At 38.3% G+C, this 14,163-nt stretch overlaps 1 protein-coding gene across 6 annotated transcripts in view; it reads left to right on the forward strand.

The window, feature by feature from the left end:
• Positions 1-14,163, forward strand: part of PPP1R12A (protein phosphatase 1 regulatory subunit 12A) — a 150,358-nt gene that overhangs the window by 117,024 nt on the left and 19,171 nt on the right. For all 6 annotated transcript variants that reach the window (XM_047788363.1, XM_047788366.1, XM_047788365.1 and 3 more), the window contains 4 exons: positions 3,181-3,271; positions 4,718-4,918; positions 5,161-5,329; positions 8,472-8,593. In XM_047788363.1, coding sequence (XP_047644319.1) covers positions 3,181-3,271; positions 4,718-4,918; positions 5,161-5,329; positions 8,472-8,593 — 583 coding nt within the window. The remainder of the gene's footprint in view (positions 1-3,180; positions 3,272-4,717; positions 4,919-5,160; positions 5,330-8,471; positions 8,594-14,163) is intronic.

A 14,163-nucleotide genomic window follows, 5' to 3' on the forward strand; every position in this document is an offset into this window, starting at 1 on the left:
TAAACTTTTTTTAACCAGATTCGCCACCACATGTAGGTTTCATCTCTGTTACTTCTTTCTCCTCGTCTGGTAAAAGTCCAAAGGGCAATCACTTGCATAGGCCAGCAGGTATATAAGTAAATGTGAAATGAATGGATAAAAAAGTCGCCATTGGAGTACATTTTACAAGCTGATATTTCACAGAGCACTTTTCCACACTCAATAGACGTACTTAAAGGATCTGGGGAAATGCTGAGTTAAGCACAGTTAAAACAGCTTTCTTCCCTCAGCCCTTTTCAGACCCTTTAGTTAATATATTATTTCCTTGGAGAAGGTTGGAAGGTACAGCCTTCTCCACATTTATATAACCAACTTCTACAACAACCAATACAAAAATTGTATTCCTGAACTAATGTTTCTCAAACTCTGATTTAAATTTTATCAGTTATCCTCTTTCTTGTCCCAGAAAATCACTGGAGTTGTTATAAAAATGAGGACGTGTCTATTACAGCTAAATAAAAACCTTAAAACTCAAGAAAATTGATTTATAGACAGAATGGAAATAATAAAACAATGGGGGAAAGAAGCATCCAGCTTTTGAGCATCATAAAAGGGAGAGAGGGCAGGTCTCCCACCAGTTGTATTCATCTCTTTGGATCTGCACATTGGTACAGGTGAAGCCACATGTAGCAGAATTTCAACTAAAAGAAAGTCAGACTAAGAAAATGGTAATAAATGTTTTATTTAGTGAATTTTCCCTTGACTTCCATTTTTCAAGTAACAAAACTATTAAAATTTTAATTTTAAAAATTAAATTTTATGAACTTAAATTAGTACTAATATTTTAATAGACACCAAATTTGGTAAGATAGAGCTCTTCAGTGAAATGCTTCGATTTGATGAGCTGTGCCTTATTGATGAGATAAATATAGTGCTACTATGATAGAAAAAAGACAATCATTCAAGATACTCTAAAAACCTAGAAGTAAAAAATGATAGAAAACCAAAGAAAAAAGAGGAAAAAAAGTTATATCATTATGATAGAGTGCCATAAATTCTTCAACCAAATAGAGAAATGTGATATTTTCTCAAATGATAAAAGCAACCAAAGTCAAAATATAGAAAGTGATGGGATTTTCATCTTCCTCTAAGTTTGCTGGAAATCTCATTCAAATAGAAACACCCCTTTGAGAATTTCTTGACTTACCTTCCTTACAGTTTATGTGTAATGAAAGTAGAATCAAGGAGAACCAGTCTTTAGAACTAACTATAACAATAAGTCAGACTTAACTGATGAAATTGAGGCAACTAGGATCCTGGGTGAGAAATGGCTTTGTCGTTTTAGGATTAGTTATCCAGGGAGGCGAATCCTTGGAATAATGAATCACGCGTTCTAGTTTTAGACAGAGAGTCATGACTCCGGAGAGCAAGAAAATGCATTCTTATGTATCAGAAAGAATGAGGGTTCCTTAAAAAGAGTTCTGGGGAGGTCCCGTCATGGCTCAGTGGTTAACGAATCCAACTAGGAACCACAAGGTTGCGAGTTTGATCCCCGGCCTTGCTCAGTGCATGGTGTTGCCATGAGCTGTGGGGTAGGTCACAGACGCGGCCCGGATCCTGCTTTGCTGTGGCTCTGGTGTAGGCCAGTGGCTACAGCTCTGATTCAACCCCTAACCTGGGAACCTCCATGTGCTGCAGAAGCAGCCCTTCTAGAAAAGGCAAAAAGACAGAAAATAAATAAAAATAATTCTGAAGAAACGAAAATAACTCTGAGTTTGAAGATGTGTTGTACTCTCTGAACTTAGAGTTTTAAAGGACACAGAAAAATAGAAGATAAGGAAGGCATGAAACCAAGAAATTCCGAAGTTTGTTATAAACATGTGAATAACATCAGGGAGGTTAAAGAGCAGAGTGCATCACAAAACTGAGAGGAACACTAAAGTTAGCAAAAGAGCATTTAGAGAAGTAGCGTTTGGAAATAGGGACAGGTGGTATAAACTTGATACACTGTTGTGGTTTTTGTGGAGTTTTTTGGCTTTTTGCCATTTCTAGGGCCACTCCCGCGGCATATGGAGGTTCCCAGGCTAGGGGCCTAATCGGAGCTGCAGCTGCCAGTCTACACCAGAGCCACAGCAACACTGGATCCAAGCCGCGTCTGCAACCTACACCACAGTTCACGGCAACACCAGATCCTTAACCCACTGAGCAAGGCCAGGGATTGAACCCGCAACCTCATGGTTCCTAGTCAGATCGTTAACCACTGAGCCACGACGGGAAGTCCAAAATTTGATACACTTAATTAAACAACAGAAAATAGAAATACTCAACTTCAGAATGTTCTCTGAGAGATGGGAGCTAGATAGTAATATAACTAGATAGTGTTAACAATTCTACTTCCCAAATAATATTGATCATTGGAGGGAGGTTTTCTTATGTTGCAGGGCTCTCTGTCTTGTCTTTGCTTGTGTGACCCTTTAATTCATTATTTACCTCTTGACATAGATTGTTTGTTTTTGAAATCGCGTACCCTATGACAGGATGGAACATGAACATAGGCTTGGATTTATAAGATCAAATTTAGTGAAGATAAATGCCACATTCTCTTCTCTGTATCAGAAAATCTAAGATCCAGGAGTAAGATGCTGATTTTAAGGTAGTTCATTGTATAAAACCACCTAAATTTTTAGAAAACTTAAAGTATGAAGAAGAGTATGATGTCTGCCAAAAAACGTTATTAATAAATGCATGGTGATGAGAATACAGGGAGTGCTGCTTGCTCAGCATCATTCTGTATCCTAAATGGCGCATTCAGGCCTAACCATTTTATCATAAAAAGACATTGAGATCTAAGACGAGTTTACCAGATCACATTGCATATCATCTAGGGTGGGTTGCAGGGAATCAAGGAAGTAGCCAGGAGGAATGATGTTACATAGTGTTTAAGAAACAAAACAAACAAACAGACAAAAACCTACCCTGTGGCTAGGAAGAACTTTAAAAAAATATATGTTAATATGAGGAGTTCCAATCTAAAAAACTCTTCGGACGTCATTGTTGAATTTCGGATGGGACTGACCGTTTTCAGAAGACTCGTCCTTAAAATCCATTAAAAGACGTAGCTGTTTCGTTTGTGCCCACTTGTCTGTGATTGCTTGCACAGGCACTGAAGCTACAACTAACAGCTTTTATTTATTACTGTAGATCATACCTCACTCCTGTTAGAGATGAAGAATCTGAATCCCAAAGAAAAGCAAGATCTAGACAAGCAAGACAGTCTAGAAGATCAACACAGGTATGTTTGATATATGTAATACATGAAAGTTCAACATAAATTACACTTCCCTTTTTCACTGTTGTGTGAAAATACTGAAGTCAGTGTATGATATGAGTAGATATTAAAAGATAGAAGCTGCTTTAGTAATCCTGCTGAAGCCTTTTGTATATAACTGTGCTGTTGATATTGCAGTTCCATCTTCTTAGCATATGCTGTTGGAGTTCTTTGAGTATTTATTTTTCTACTCCTAATACAGCATCTGGCTCAGAATATTTGATAAGTGTTAATCATATATGAATCACACATGATGTCTGAGAAATCCGTGAATTCCCAATGAGGATTCAGGTTGGATCCTTGGCCTCACTCAGTGGGTTAAAGATCCCGCATTGCCATGAGCTGTGGTGTAGGTCACAGGTGCGGCCGGAACCTGGTGCTGCTGTGGCTGTGGCTGTGGCCAGCAGCTGTAGCTCCAGTTCAACCCCTAGCCCGAGAACTTCCATATGCTGCAGGTGCAGCACTAAAAAAAAATAATAATAATAATTCTATGAGTATTTGGAATGGGTGGGAAATAGGTCTGTTATACTGTGTGTATCAAGAGGCTGATGCTCAAGTGTGAGAAAAATACCACTGCAGCTGGTTTTCGTCTTCTTACCTCTTCCCTGCCATTCAGATTATATCTCCTCCATCCCTTTGTGCCTTCTCTTTGGTGTGTTTGAGGAGCTCCAACGTCCAGGTTCAGCTGTTTAATCCTTACCATTACTTATATTTCAGCTAAACTATGCTTGCTATAATCTTAACATATTTTTTTGTCTTTGTACTTTCACTTCTTGAAATCCATCCTATTCTTTTCAAGACCTAACCTTCAAAAATTATTTTTTACAGTAGTACATACATTGGCTTTTCCTTCTTTCTCTAAACTTGTTGAGAATATTCATATAAATTCATATATTCATATGGTATTTATGTCAGTTCCTGTGTTATTTTGTTAATTTCTTGAATGTAGAGACAATTTCTTATACATATTTTCTTTCTTTCTCAGTACCTTTTTTTTTTCTTGTCTTTTTTTAGGGCAACTCCTACAGCATATGGAAGTTCACAAGCTAGAAGCTGAATTGGAGCCACAGCCGCAAGCCTATACCACTGCCACAGCAATGCCAGATCCAAGCCTCATCTGCGACTTACACCACAGCTCACAGCAACGACAGCTCCTCAACCCACTAAGCGAGGCCAGAGATCAAACCCATATCGTCATGCATGCTAGTCACATTTGTTACTGCTGAGCCACAGAGAAGTCCCCCCAGTACCTATTATTGTGCTTGCTTGTAATGATTCTTCTTAGAAACCAATTCAAACATGCATATTTGACTTTTAATGCATTCGTATGTAATTTATCTGCTTATAAAGTATCCCTTTGAAATAAACTGTAATATCTCTCATAATTAAATTTATCTTTTTTGTGTTCAGGGGGTGACATTGACTGATCTTCAGGAAGCCGAAAAAACAATAGGAAGAAGTCGTTCTACCCGAACCAGAGAACAAGAAAATGAAGAAAAAGAAAAAGAAGAAAAAGAAAAGCAGGATAAGGAGAAGCAAGAAGAAAAGAAAGAGTCAGAAACATCTAGGGAAGATGAATATAAGCAGAAGTACTCCAGAACATTCGATGAGGTAATAGAATTCCAGCAACACAGCTGGGTCAAGTGGTGTGGATGGTTTATATGAGTCCCAACATGCAAGAGATGGGCACACTAACGAGCCGCATGCAAAAACTCAGAAGGGTTTTAACTGGAAGTCGGAAGTACTTTGGCATTTTTGGAACATTGCTCTTCCTTTGAAATGAATCTAAGTATTATATATGTTTTTACCTGTGTTTAATATTTCAAAAGGGGGTTGATTTTAATGTTTCACAGACTTACCAGCGCTACAGACCAGCCTCCACTTCCGGTTCAGCCACTCCATCCTCTTCGCTGTCCACCATGAGCAGCTCACTCTATGCTTCAAGTCAGCTCAACCGGCCAAACAGTCTTGTAGGTATAACTTCTGCTTACTCCAGAGGATCAGCAAAAGAAAATGAAAGAGGTAAGAAGACCAAATTTCGAAAACACTGTTTTCCTTCAGATAATTCTTTGAGTTCGTTTTTCCTAATTAATAGTTTTAACGGAAGAAATATAATCTCAAACTGGGGCTTATTCTACCTAAACAGAACATGACGATTGAGAATGAGAAAAGTAGAAAATAAAAATAGAAAATTATATGGTCTGGCATTGAATTCTCTGTCTTTACAGCCTAAGAGTTCATGAAAGTCTTTATGTCCATCTGCATATAAAAGTCAGGGTAGAAAAACTGGTACGAGAGACTATTTCTAGAAGCAGTTTATTACTCTTAAGTAACTTCTTCTTTTACTTTCTCTCTCTCTCTCTTTTTTTTTTGTCTTTTTGTTGTTGTTGTTATTATTGTTGTTGTTGTTGTTGCTATTTCTTGGGCCGCTCCCGCGGCATATGGAGGTTCCCAGGCTAGGGGTCCAATCGGAGCTGTAGCCACCGGCCTACGCCAGAGCCACAGCAACGCGGGATCCGAGCCGCATCTGCAACCTACACCACAGCTCACGGCAACGCCGGACACTTAACCCACTGAGCAAGGGCAGGGACCGAACCCGCAACCTCATGGTTCCTAGTCGGATTCGTTAACCACTGCGCCACGACGGGAACTCCTCTTTTACTTTCTCTTATTGAGGTGTAGTTGATTTACAGTGTGATAACTTCTGCCCTACAGCAGTGTGGTTCAGTTATATACACATAAACTACACACACATACTCTTTTTCATACTCTTTTCCATTATGGTTTGTCGCAGGATACTGAGTATGGTTCCCTTCGCTATACAGTAGGACTTCGTTGTTTATCCATTTTATGTATAATGGTTTGCATCTGCTAATCCCAAACTCCCAATCCATCCTTCTCCCCCCCCCTTCCCCTTGGCAACTGCAAGTTCTCTGTGCCTGTAAGTCTGTTTCTCTTTTATAAATAAATTCTTTGGTATCATTTTTATTAGATTCCACATATAAGTGATATATGATAGTTGTCTTTCTCTGTCTGACTTACTTCGCTTAGCATGATAATCTCTAGGTCTGTCCATGTTGCCGCAGATGGAATTATTTCATTGTTGTTGCTTATGGCTGAGTAGTATTGCATTGTATACATGCACCATGTATTCATTCATCTGTCAGTGGGCATTGAAGTTGCTCCCATGTCTTGGCTATTTTGAATAGTTCTGCTATGAACATAGGGGTGTGTGTCTCTTTTTTAATTATAATTTTGTCTAGATAATATGGCCAGCAGTAGGATTGCTGTATCACATGACAGCTATATTTTTAGTTTTCTGAGAAACCTCCAAACTGTTTTCCAGAGTTGCTGCACCAGTTTATGCTCCTTCCAGCAGTAGAGGGGATTTCCTTTTCTCCACACTCTTTCCATTGTTTCTTATTTGTAGATTTCTTTAAATGATGGCCATTCTGACCAGGGTAAGGTGGTACTTCATTGTAGTTTTAATTTGCATTTCTCTAAAAATTATGTTTCAGGACATTTTTAGCCTGTTATGTAGATCATGTAATGTCTTTGCCAAAACAAAATTGTTTTTATGCTTATTTCTTGAGAAATAGATCTCTTTCTCAGCTATCTATTGGTGTACTGATGCTAACCATAACATTTCCCATTATTTTGTATAAACTTCCTATTTAAACACTAGTTATCTCTTATACAAGGAGATCCTGCTGAATAGCATTGAGAACTTTGTCTAGATTCTCATGTTGCAACAGAACAAAGGGTGGGGGAAAAAATGTAATTGTAATGTATACATGTAAGGGTAACCTGACCCCCTTGCTGTACAGTGGGAAAATTAAAAAATTAAAAATAAATAAATAAATATAAATAAACACTAGTTATCTCTTAGATAAGAGATGAGTACTAAATAAAGTTAACCCCAATTTTAGGCATCTTATATTTTAAAAGCATAACATAGTATTAGTCGTGAGAATATCAGTAATTGTATGGGACTAAACTTCACAAAAGTAAGTTTTTTTCAATTTTCAGCTTGCTTTTCTTGTGTTGGTTGTTGAGATATTTCAGTTCTTTAAACCATTAATTGTGAGGCCCACATAATGTTTGTAGAAACTTTGAACCAACATTTAAAATTAAGGTATTTGCATACAAGTTCCTCTCTTGAAAGGTTGGAAGTTTTGGCGGCACTGCATCTGAATTCTCCCATGTCAGCAATTGACCAAAGCGAAGTAGTAGCAGCCCCACTCGCACCCCCTTGGGATAGCGCCCCCGCTGGCCATTTTACCCTTCATGTAACCTCCATGGCCACTGTAGATATTGGTGCTTGAGACTTTTGCTCTAAAGTATATCTAAAAACACATTTAAAACCCCTATTAATACTACAATTTGGGGCTTTCTTTTGCTTTTAACTCTGCTAATAACATAAGGAGTCTTTTCATTTTTAGTATTACTTTTGTTTCATATAGGTCTACTTATTTTAAAGCATATTCAGAGGCCCTAATAACTCTTCTCATATGTCTGAAGCTCTTTAACTGTCCCAGGGAGGGAATAAATTTGAAGAGTAACATTTGTTTATGTTGGTTTTTTTTTAATAAAAGATAATTTTTTTTCTAGAGGGGAAAGAAAAGGTTTGCTCTTAGATACAGATAGAAATGAAATGAATTTTGTATTCATTCTACTACTCAGTGAGGACCGGGAATGGTAGACGCAGAAACTGATAAATTTTTATGATGCCTAATCGCAGTTCCATCATTACAAGCTGTTTGTTTTTTTCTTCTTGAATTGTTAATTTGGGGTGTAATAACTATCTCCTTGTCAGGCATTAATAACTGGGGCCCCTTCTCTTTGTACAGTTCAGGTGTTTTCTGTTCATCACACGTTATTAAGTGTATCTTTTAAGCAAGATTTGTGTTTTAGGCACTGGAAAAATGAAGTTATTAAAATGTGCTCTCATCTTGATCCTCAAGGATATATTCATCTAGTGGGAGATAAAGATTGATATTTAAACCAAGTGTTACAGGAGCGCTGAGAGGAGCAAAAATTATTGCTATTTAGAGAATTTTAGAAGGCTTCACAAAGGAGATTGCCTTAGAACTTTTTCGCATTTACTTTGCCAAATATTGTCAAGATGCATTGCTGCCATGTGATTCTTTTTAATCTTTAACAGAAGGAGAAAAGAGAGAAGAGGAGAAAGAGGGAGAAGATAAATCACAACCTAAATCTATCAGAGAGCGACGGCGACCACGAGAAAAGAGAAGATCTACAGGCGTTTCATTTTGGACACAAGATGTGAGAACCTCTTAAAATATAACTACTTGGTAGTGTGCTTAATCGTCCCAAGAGTATACACTAGTGATTTCTTAAATGCCTCAGTTTGTACATTCTGGACATCGTCATTGTGGTTTTAGCGGACTTATTTAAATCAGAAGAGTTCTTTATAAAGGTAAATAACTACTTAAACTTCTGATACTACTTAAAAGCGAGAGTACCGTCCCAGTTTTGGAGTAAAAATAATCATGGCTACCGCTCAGCGTACAGATGCTGATTATTGTATAATGGCTAAACTGCCCATTTGTCTTGGTGGGTCTTGAAAGAAAGATGTTTTACGTTTAATCCCATTTTCATGAATACAATTATAGACATAACAGTTATTTCCATTTCATTGTGATACTGGAGAGAAGTAGTGCTTTACTTATTTGTAAATTATAGCAATCCTATAAAATGTAACTTTTTTTTCCCTTGGTTGGTGATTGTATGCCTGACATCGCTGTTCACCTGCAGGAGAACGAACTATGGGGAAACACAGTTAATGTGAAATTTATACTGTCAGTACAACATTCATCTAGAGAAGGGCGTAAATAATTTGGTCGGGGGGGGGGATTTTTTTTTTTTTTTTTTTTAGTCTGAATTATTTTCTCTTTAAAACAAATTTTAATATAGGAAAATTCAAGGCGTTCCCGTCGTGGCTCAGTGGTTAGCGAATCCGACTAGGAACCGTGAGGTTGCGGGTTTGATCCCCGGCCTTGCCCAGAGGGTTAAGGATCCGGTGTTGCCGTGAGCTGTAGTGTAGGTCACAGAGGTGGCTTGGGGCTGGTGTGGCTCTGGTGTAGGCCAGCGGCTACAGCTCCGATTGGACCCCTAGCCTGGGAACCTCCATATGCCGTGGGAGCGGCCCAAGAAATGACAAGAAGACAAAAAAAAAAGGAAAGAAAAATTCAAGCATTAAAAAAAAAAAAGTGTATGACCCCCATCCCAGGTATTCATTGTTTAAGCTAAATCCCTACCACTTTCCCAACTCATTATTTTAAAGAAAATCTTAGTTATATCATTTCATCTGTAAAACTTTTGGTATGTATTTTTAAGAGGAAGGACTCCTTTTTTGAAATAATTGAAATTTTATTTTTAAAAAATAATAAACAAGTTCCTATTGTAATTCAGCGGTAGCAAACTTGACTAGTATCCATGAAGATGCAGATACGATCCCTGGCCTTTCTCAGTGGGTTAAGGATCTGGCTGTGGTGTAGGCTGGCAGCTGTAGCTCCAGTTCAGCCCCTAGTCTGGGAACTTCCATATGCTGCCAGTGCAGGGCTCCCCACCCCCCCCAAAAAAAGATAAATTAGTAAAATAAAATAAAAAATAACAAAAGAAACCACAATTCTTTATCACATAGTAAATAATGACAGTGTCATGATCATGTTTCTTTTTGAATAGACAATAAAAATTGTATATCCAGTCAGGTTTTTCTTATTACTCAATGTATTTTATTACATTTATACTTGTACAACAATCATCACAACCCAATTTTATAGCATTTCCATCCCAAACCCCCAGCGCATGCTCCCACCCCCCGAACCTGTCTCATTTGGAAACCATACATTTTTCAAAGTCTGTGAGTCAGTGTCTGTTCTGCAGAGAAGTTCATTGTGTTCTTTTTTTAAATTCCACGTGTCAGTGATAGCATATGAATATCCATTCAGTTTTAATGTCCTTTTGGGTCATATTGCCACAAATGGTGGTTGTAATTTTTTACTTTGCTGATTTGATTAGGATCCAGACAAGGACAATACATTATGATTAGTTATTTCTTCAAGATCGCTTTGTGTGTGTGTGTGTGTCTTTCTGTTTTTTTTGTCTTTTCTAGGGCCTCACCCGTGGCATATGGGGGTTCCCAGGCTAGGGGTCCAATCGGAGCATAGCTGGTGGCCTACGCCAGAGCCACAGCAACGCGGGATGCGAGCCACATCTGCAGCCTACACCACAGCCCACAGCTATGCCGGATCGTTAACCCACTGAGCAAGGGCAGGGATCGAACCCGCAACCTCATGGTTCCTAGTCGGATTCGTTAACCACTGCACCATGACGGGAACTCCCCAGGTCTCTTTTAATTACTCCCTCCATCTCGTTTTTTCTTACAGTTATTTTTTTAATGGACTGGGTAATCGTTTTCCTGAAGTATAGTTTAACATATTCATGTGGAGTTTTCTGTTGTTTGTTTGTTTTGCTTTTTAGGGCCACACCCATGGCATATATGGGAGTTCCCAGGTGAGGGATCGAATTGGAGCTACAGCTGCTGGCCTATGCCACAGCCACACCCACAGCAACACAGGGTCCCAGCCACTCTGCACCCACACCACAGCTCACAGCAATGGCGGATACTTAAGTCGCTGAGCAAGGCCAGGGATGGAACCCGCATCCTCCTGGTTCCTGGTTGGGTTCGTTAACCACTGAGCCACGACCTGAACTCCCTCAGCTCCCTCGTGTGGTTTTTTATATTTCCTATAAATCAGTAGTTTCAAGTAGAAAAATGATCAGATTCTGGTTCACTGTCCTCTTGTCGAGATGTTTTGCCCTCTGTCAGGAAGTACCTGAGATCTGGTCAACTTTAATTGATTGCCCAGTAGCATTTTAATAATAGAAAAATAAAACCTCACAGTCTTAGCACCTTAACATAGTAAAACTTACTACTCAAAAATTCTTATCTTTTAATAACTTATCTGTACTAGGAGTTTAATAGGAAAAGTTATATTTATTAAATATTATTTTTCCCCTTCTGGAGTCATGCGCTTACCAGCATTATAAGAACTCTTCCTGAGATCCACACTGGTAATACTGGTCTTTTGAAGTTGAGCTTGCGTTGAACTGTGTTCTAATCAGTCATCAGCACAGGGCTCCTTTTCCCTTCACAGCCACATGACCGAACCTCTGCCAGACCATGCACTGAAAGAGGCAAGGGCTCTGTCAAAGAAAGGGTGGTGTGTAGTTAGGCAAGTTTTTGCTCTATTATTAGATTTTCTTTTTTCTTTTCTTTTTTTTTTTCCAGTTACTGCTTTGCAGGACCTCTGAGCCTCCCCACTTTTTTTTTTAATGCAGTGAATTTTATTATATTTATAGTTGTACCACCATCATCCCAACCCAATTTTACAACATTTCCACCCTAAATCCCCAGCCCATCCCTCCCCACCAACCTGTCTCCTTTGATAACTGTTAAGTTTTTCAAAGTCTGTGAGTCAGTTTTTGTTCTCCAAAAAGTTCATTGTATCCTTTTGTTAGATTCTACATATAAGTGATAGCATATGATGTTTGTGTTTCACTTTCCAACTTCATTTAGCACGATAATTTCTAGGTCCATCCATGTTGCTGCAAATGCCGTTATTTCGTTCCTTTTAATGGCTGGGTAATATTCCACTGTGTATATGTACCGGTTCTTCTTGATCCACTTCTCTGTCAATGGACATTTAGGTTGTTTCCATGTCTTGGCTATTGCAAATAGCTCTGCAATGAACACTGGGGTTATCTGTATCCTTTCGAGTCATGGTTTTCTCTGGATAGATGCCCAGGAGTAGGATGGCTTGATCAAATGGTAATTCCATTTTTAGTTTTTTGAGAAATCTCCGTAGTGTTTTCCACAGTGGTTGCACCAGTTTACATTCCCACCAACAGTGTAAGAGGGTTCCTTTTTCTCCACACCCTCTCTAGCATTTATTGTTTGTTTGTTTGTTTGCAAACTTTTTGATGGTGGCCATTCTGGCTGGTGTAAGGTGGTACCTCATAGTAGTTTTAATTTGCGTTTCTCTAATAATGAGTGATGGTGAACATGGTTTCATGTGTTTTTTGGCCATCTGTATGTCTTCTTTGGAGAACTGTCTGTTGAGATCTTCTGCCCATTTTTTGATGGGGTTGTTTGTCTTTTGGTATTGAGCTGCAGGAGGGGTGTATATATTTTGTATATTTTGGAGATTAAACCCTTGTCAATTGCTTCATTTGCCAATATTTTCTCCCCTTCTGTAGGCTGTCTTTTCATTTTGTATAGGATTTCCTTTGCTGTGCAGCAACTTTTAAGTTTAAGTAGGTCTCATTTGTTTATTTTTGTTTTTATTGTCATTACTCTAAGAGGTGGCTCTGAGAAGATACTGCTGTGGTTTATGTCAGAGTGTTCGGCCTGTGTCTTTCTAAGAGTGTTATGGTATCCAGTCTTTATGTTTAGGTCTTTAATCCATTTTGAGTTTATTTTTGTGTGTGATGTGAGAGAATGTTCTAATGTCATTCTTTCACATGTTGCTGTCCAGTTTTCCCAGCATCGCTTATTGAAGGGACTGTGGTCTCTCCGTTGTATATTCTTGCCTCCTTTGTCATAGACTAGTTCACCGTAGGTGTGTGGGTTTAATTCTGGGCTTTAAGTCAGGAAGCCTGATTCCTCCAGCTCAGTTTTTCTTTCTCAGGATGGCTTTGGCTACTCTGGGACTTTTGTGCTTCCAAACAAACTTTAAAATATTCTATTCTAGTTCTGTGAAAACATCCCTGGTAGTTTGATAGGAATTGCATTGAATCTGCAGATTGCCTGAGTATTATAGTAATTTTGAAAATAGTGACTCTTCCATGGTGTGTATCATTCCATCTCTTTGTGTCGTCTTTGATTTCTTTGGTCAGCGTCTTACAGGTTTCAGTGTACAGGTCTTTTGTCTTTTTAGGTTTACTCCTAGGTATTTTCTTCTTTTTGATGCGGTGGTATAGGGATTGTTTCCCTGATTTCTCTTTCTGATCTTTCATTGTTAGTATATAAAAATGCAATTGACTTCTGTGTATTAATTCTGTGTCCTGCAACTTTACAAAATTCGTTGATGAGCTCTAGCAGTTTTCTGGTAGCATCTTTAGGATTTTCTAGGTATCATATCAGATCACTGTATCTGCAAGCAATGATAGTTTTACTTCTTCCTTTCCAATTTGGATTCCTTTTACTTCTTTTGCTTCTCTGATTTTCCAAGACTTTGAAAACTGTATTGAATAGTACATTGAGAGCAGACATCCTTGTCTTATTCGTGATCTTAGCAGTAATTCTTTCAGCTTTTCAACATTGAGAATGATGTTCGCTGTGGTTTGTCATATATGGCCTTTATCATGTTTAGATAGGTACCATCTATGCCCACTTTTTGGAGGGTTTTTTAATCAGGTGTTAATTAGATGGTCATATGGCTTTTATTTTTCAGTTTGTTTATGTAGTGTATCATTCGGATTGATTTGTGATATTTAGAAGTCCTTGCATCCCTAGGAAAAATCCCACTTGATCATGGTGTGTGATCCTTTTAATGTATTGTTCAATTCAGTTTGCTGGTATTTTGTCGAAGGTTTTTGTATCTATGTTCATTGGTGATATTGGCCTGTGATTTTCTTTTATTGTGACATCTTTTTTTTTTTGGTTTTGTGTATTTGGGTGATAGTGGCTTCATAGAGTGACTTTGGGAATACTCTTTCCTCTGCAAATTTTTGGAATAGTTTCAGAATTACAAGTGTTAACTCTTCTCTGAATGTTTGATAGAATTCACCTGTGAAGCCATCTGGTCCTAGACTTTTGTTTGTTGGAC

Source organism: Phacochoerus africanus, chromosome 7 (assembly GCF_016906955.1).
Source record: "Phacochoerus africanus isolate WHEZ1 chromosome 7, ROS_Pafr_v1, whole genome shotgun sequence".
Taxonomy (NCBI): domain Eukaryota; kingdom Metazoa; phylum Chordata; class Mammalia; order Artiodactyla; family Suidae; genus Phacochoerus; species Phacochoerus africanus.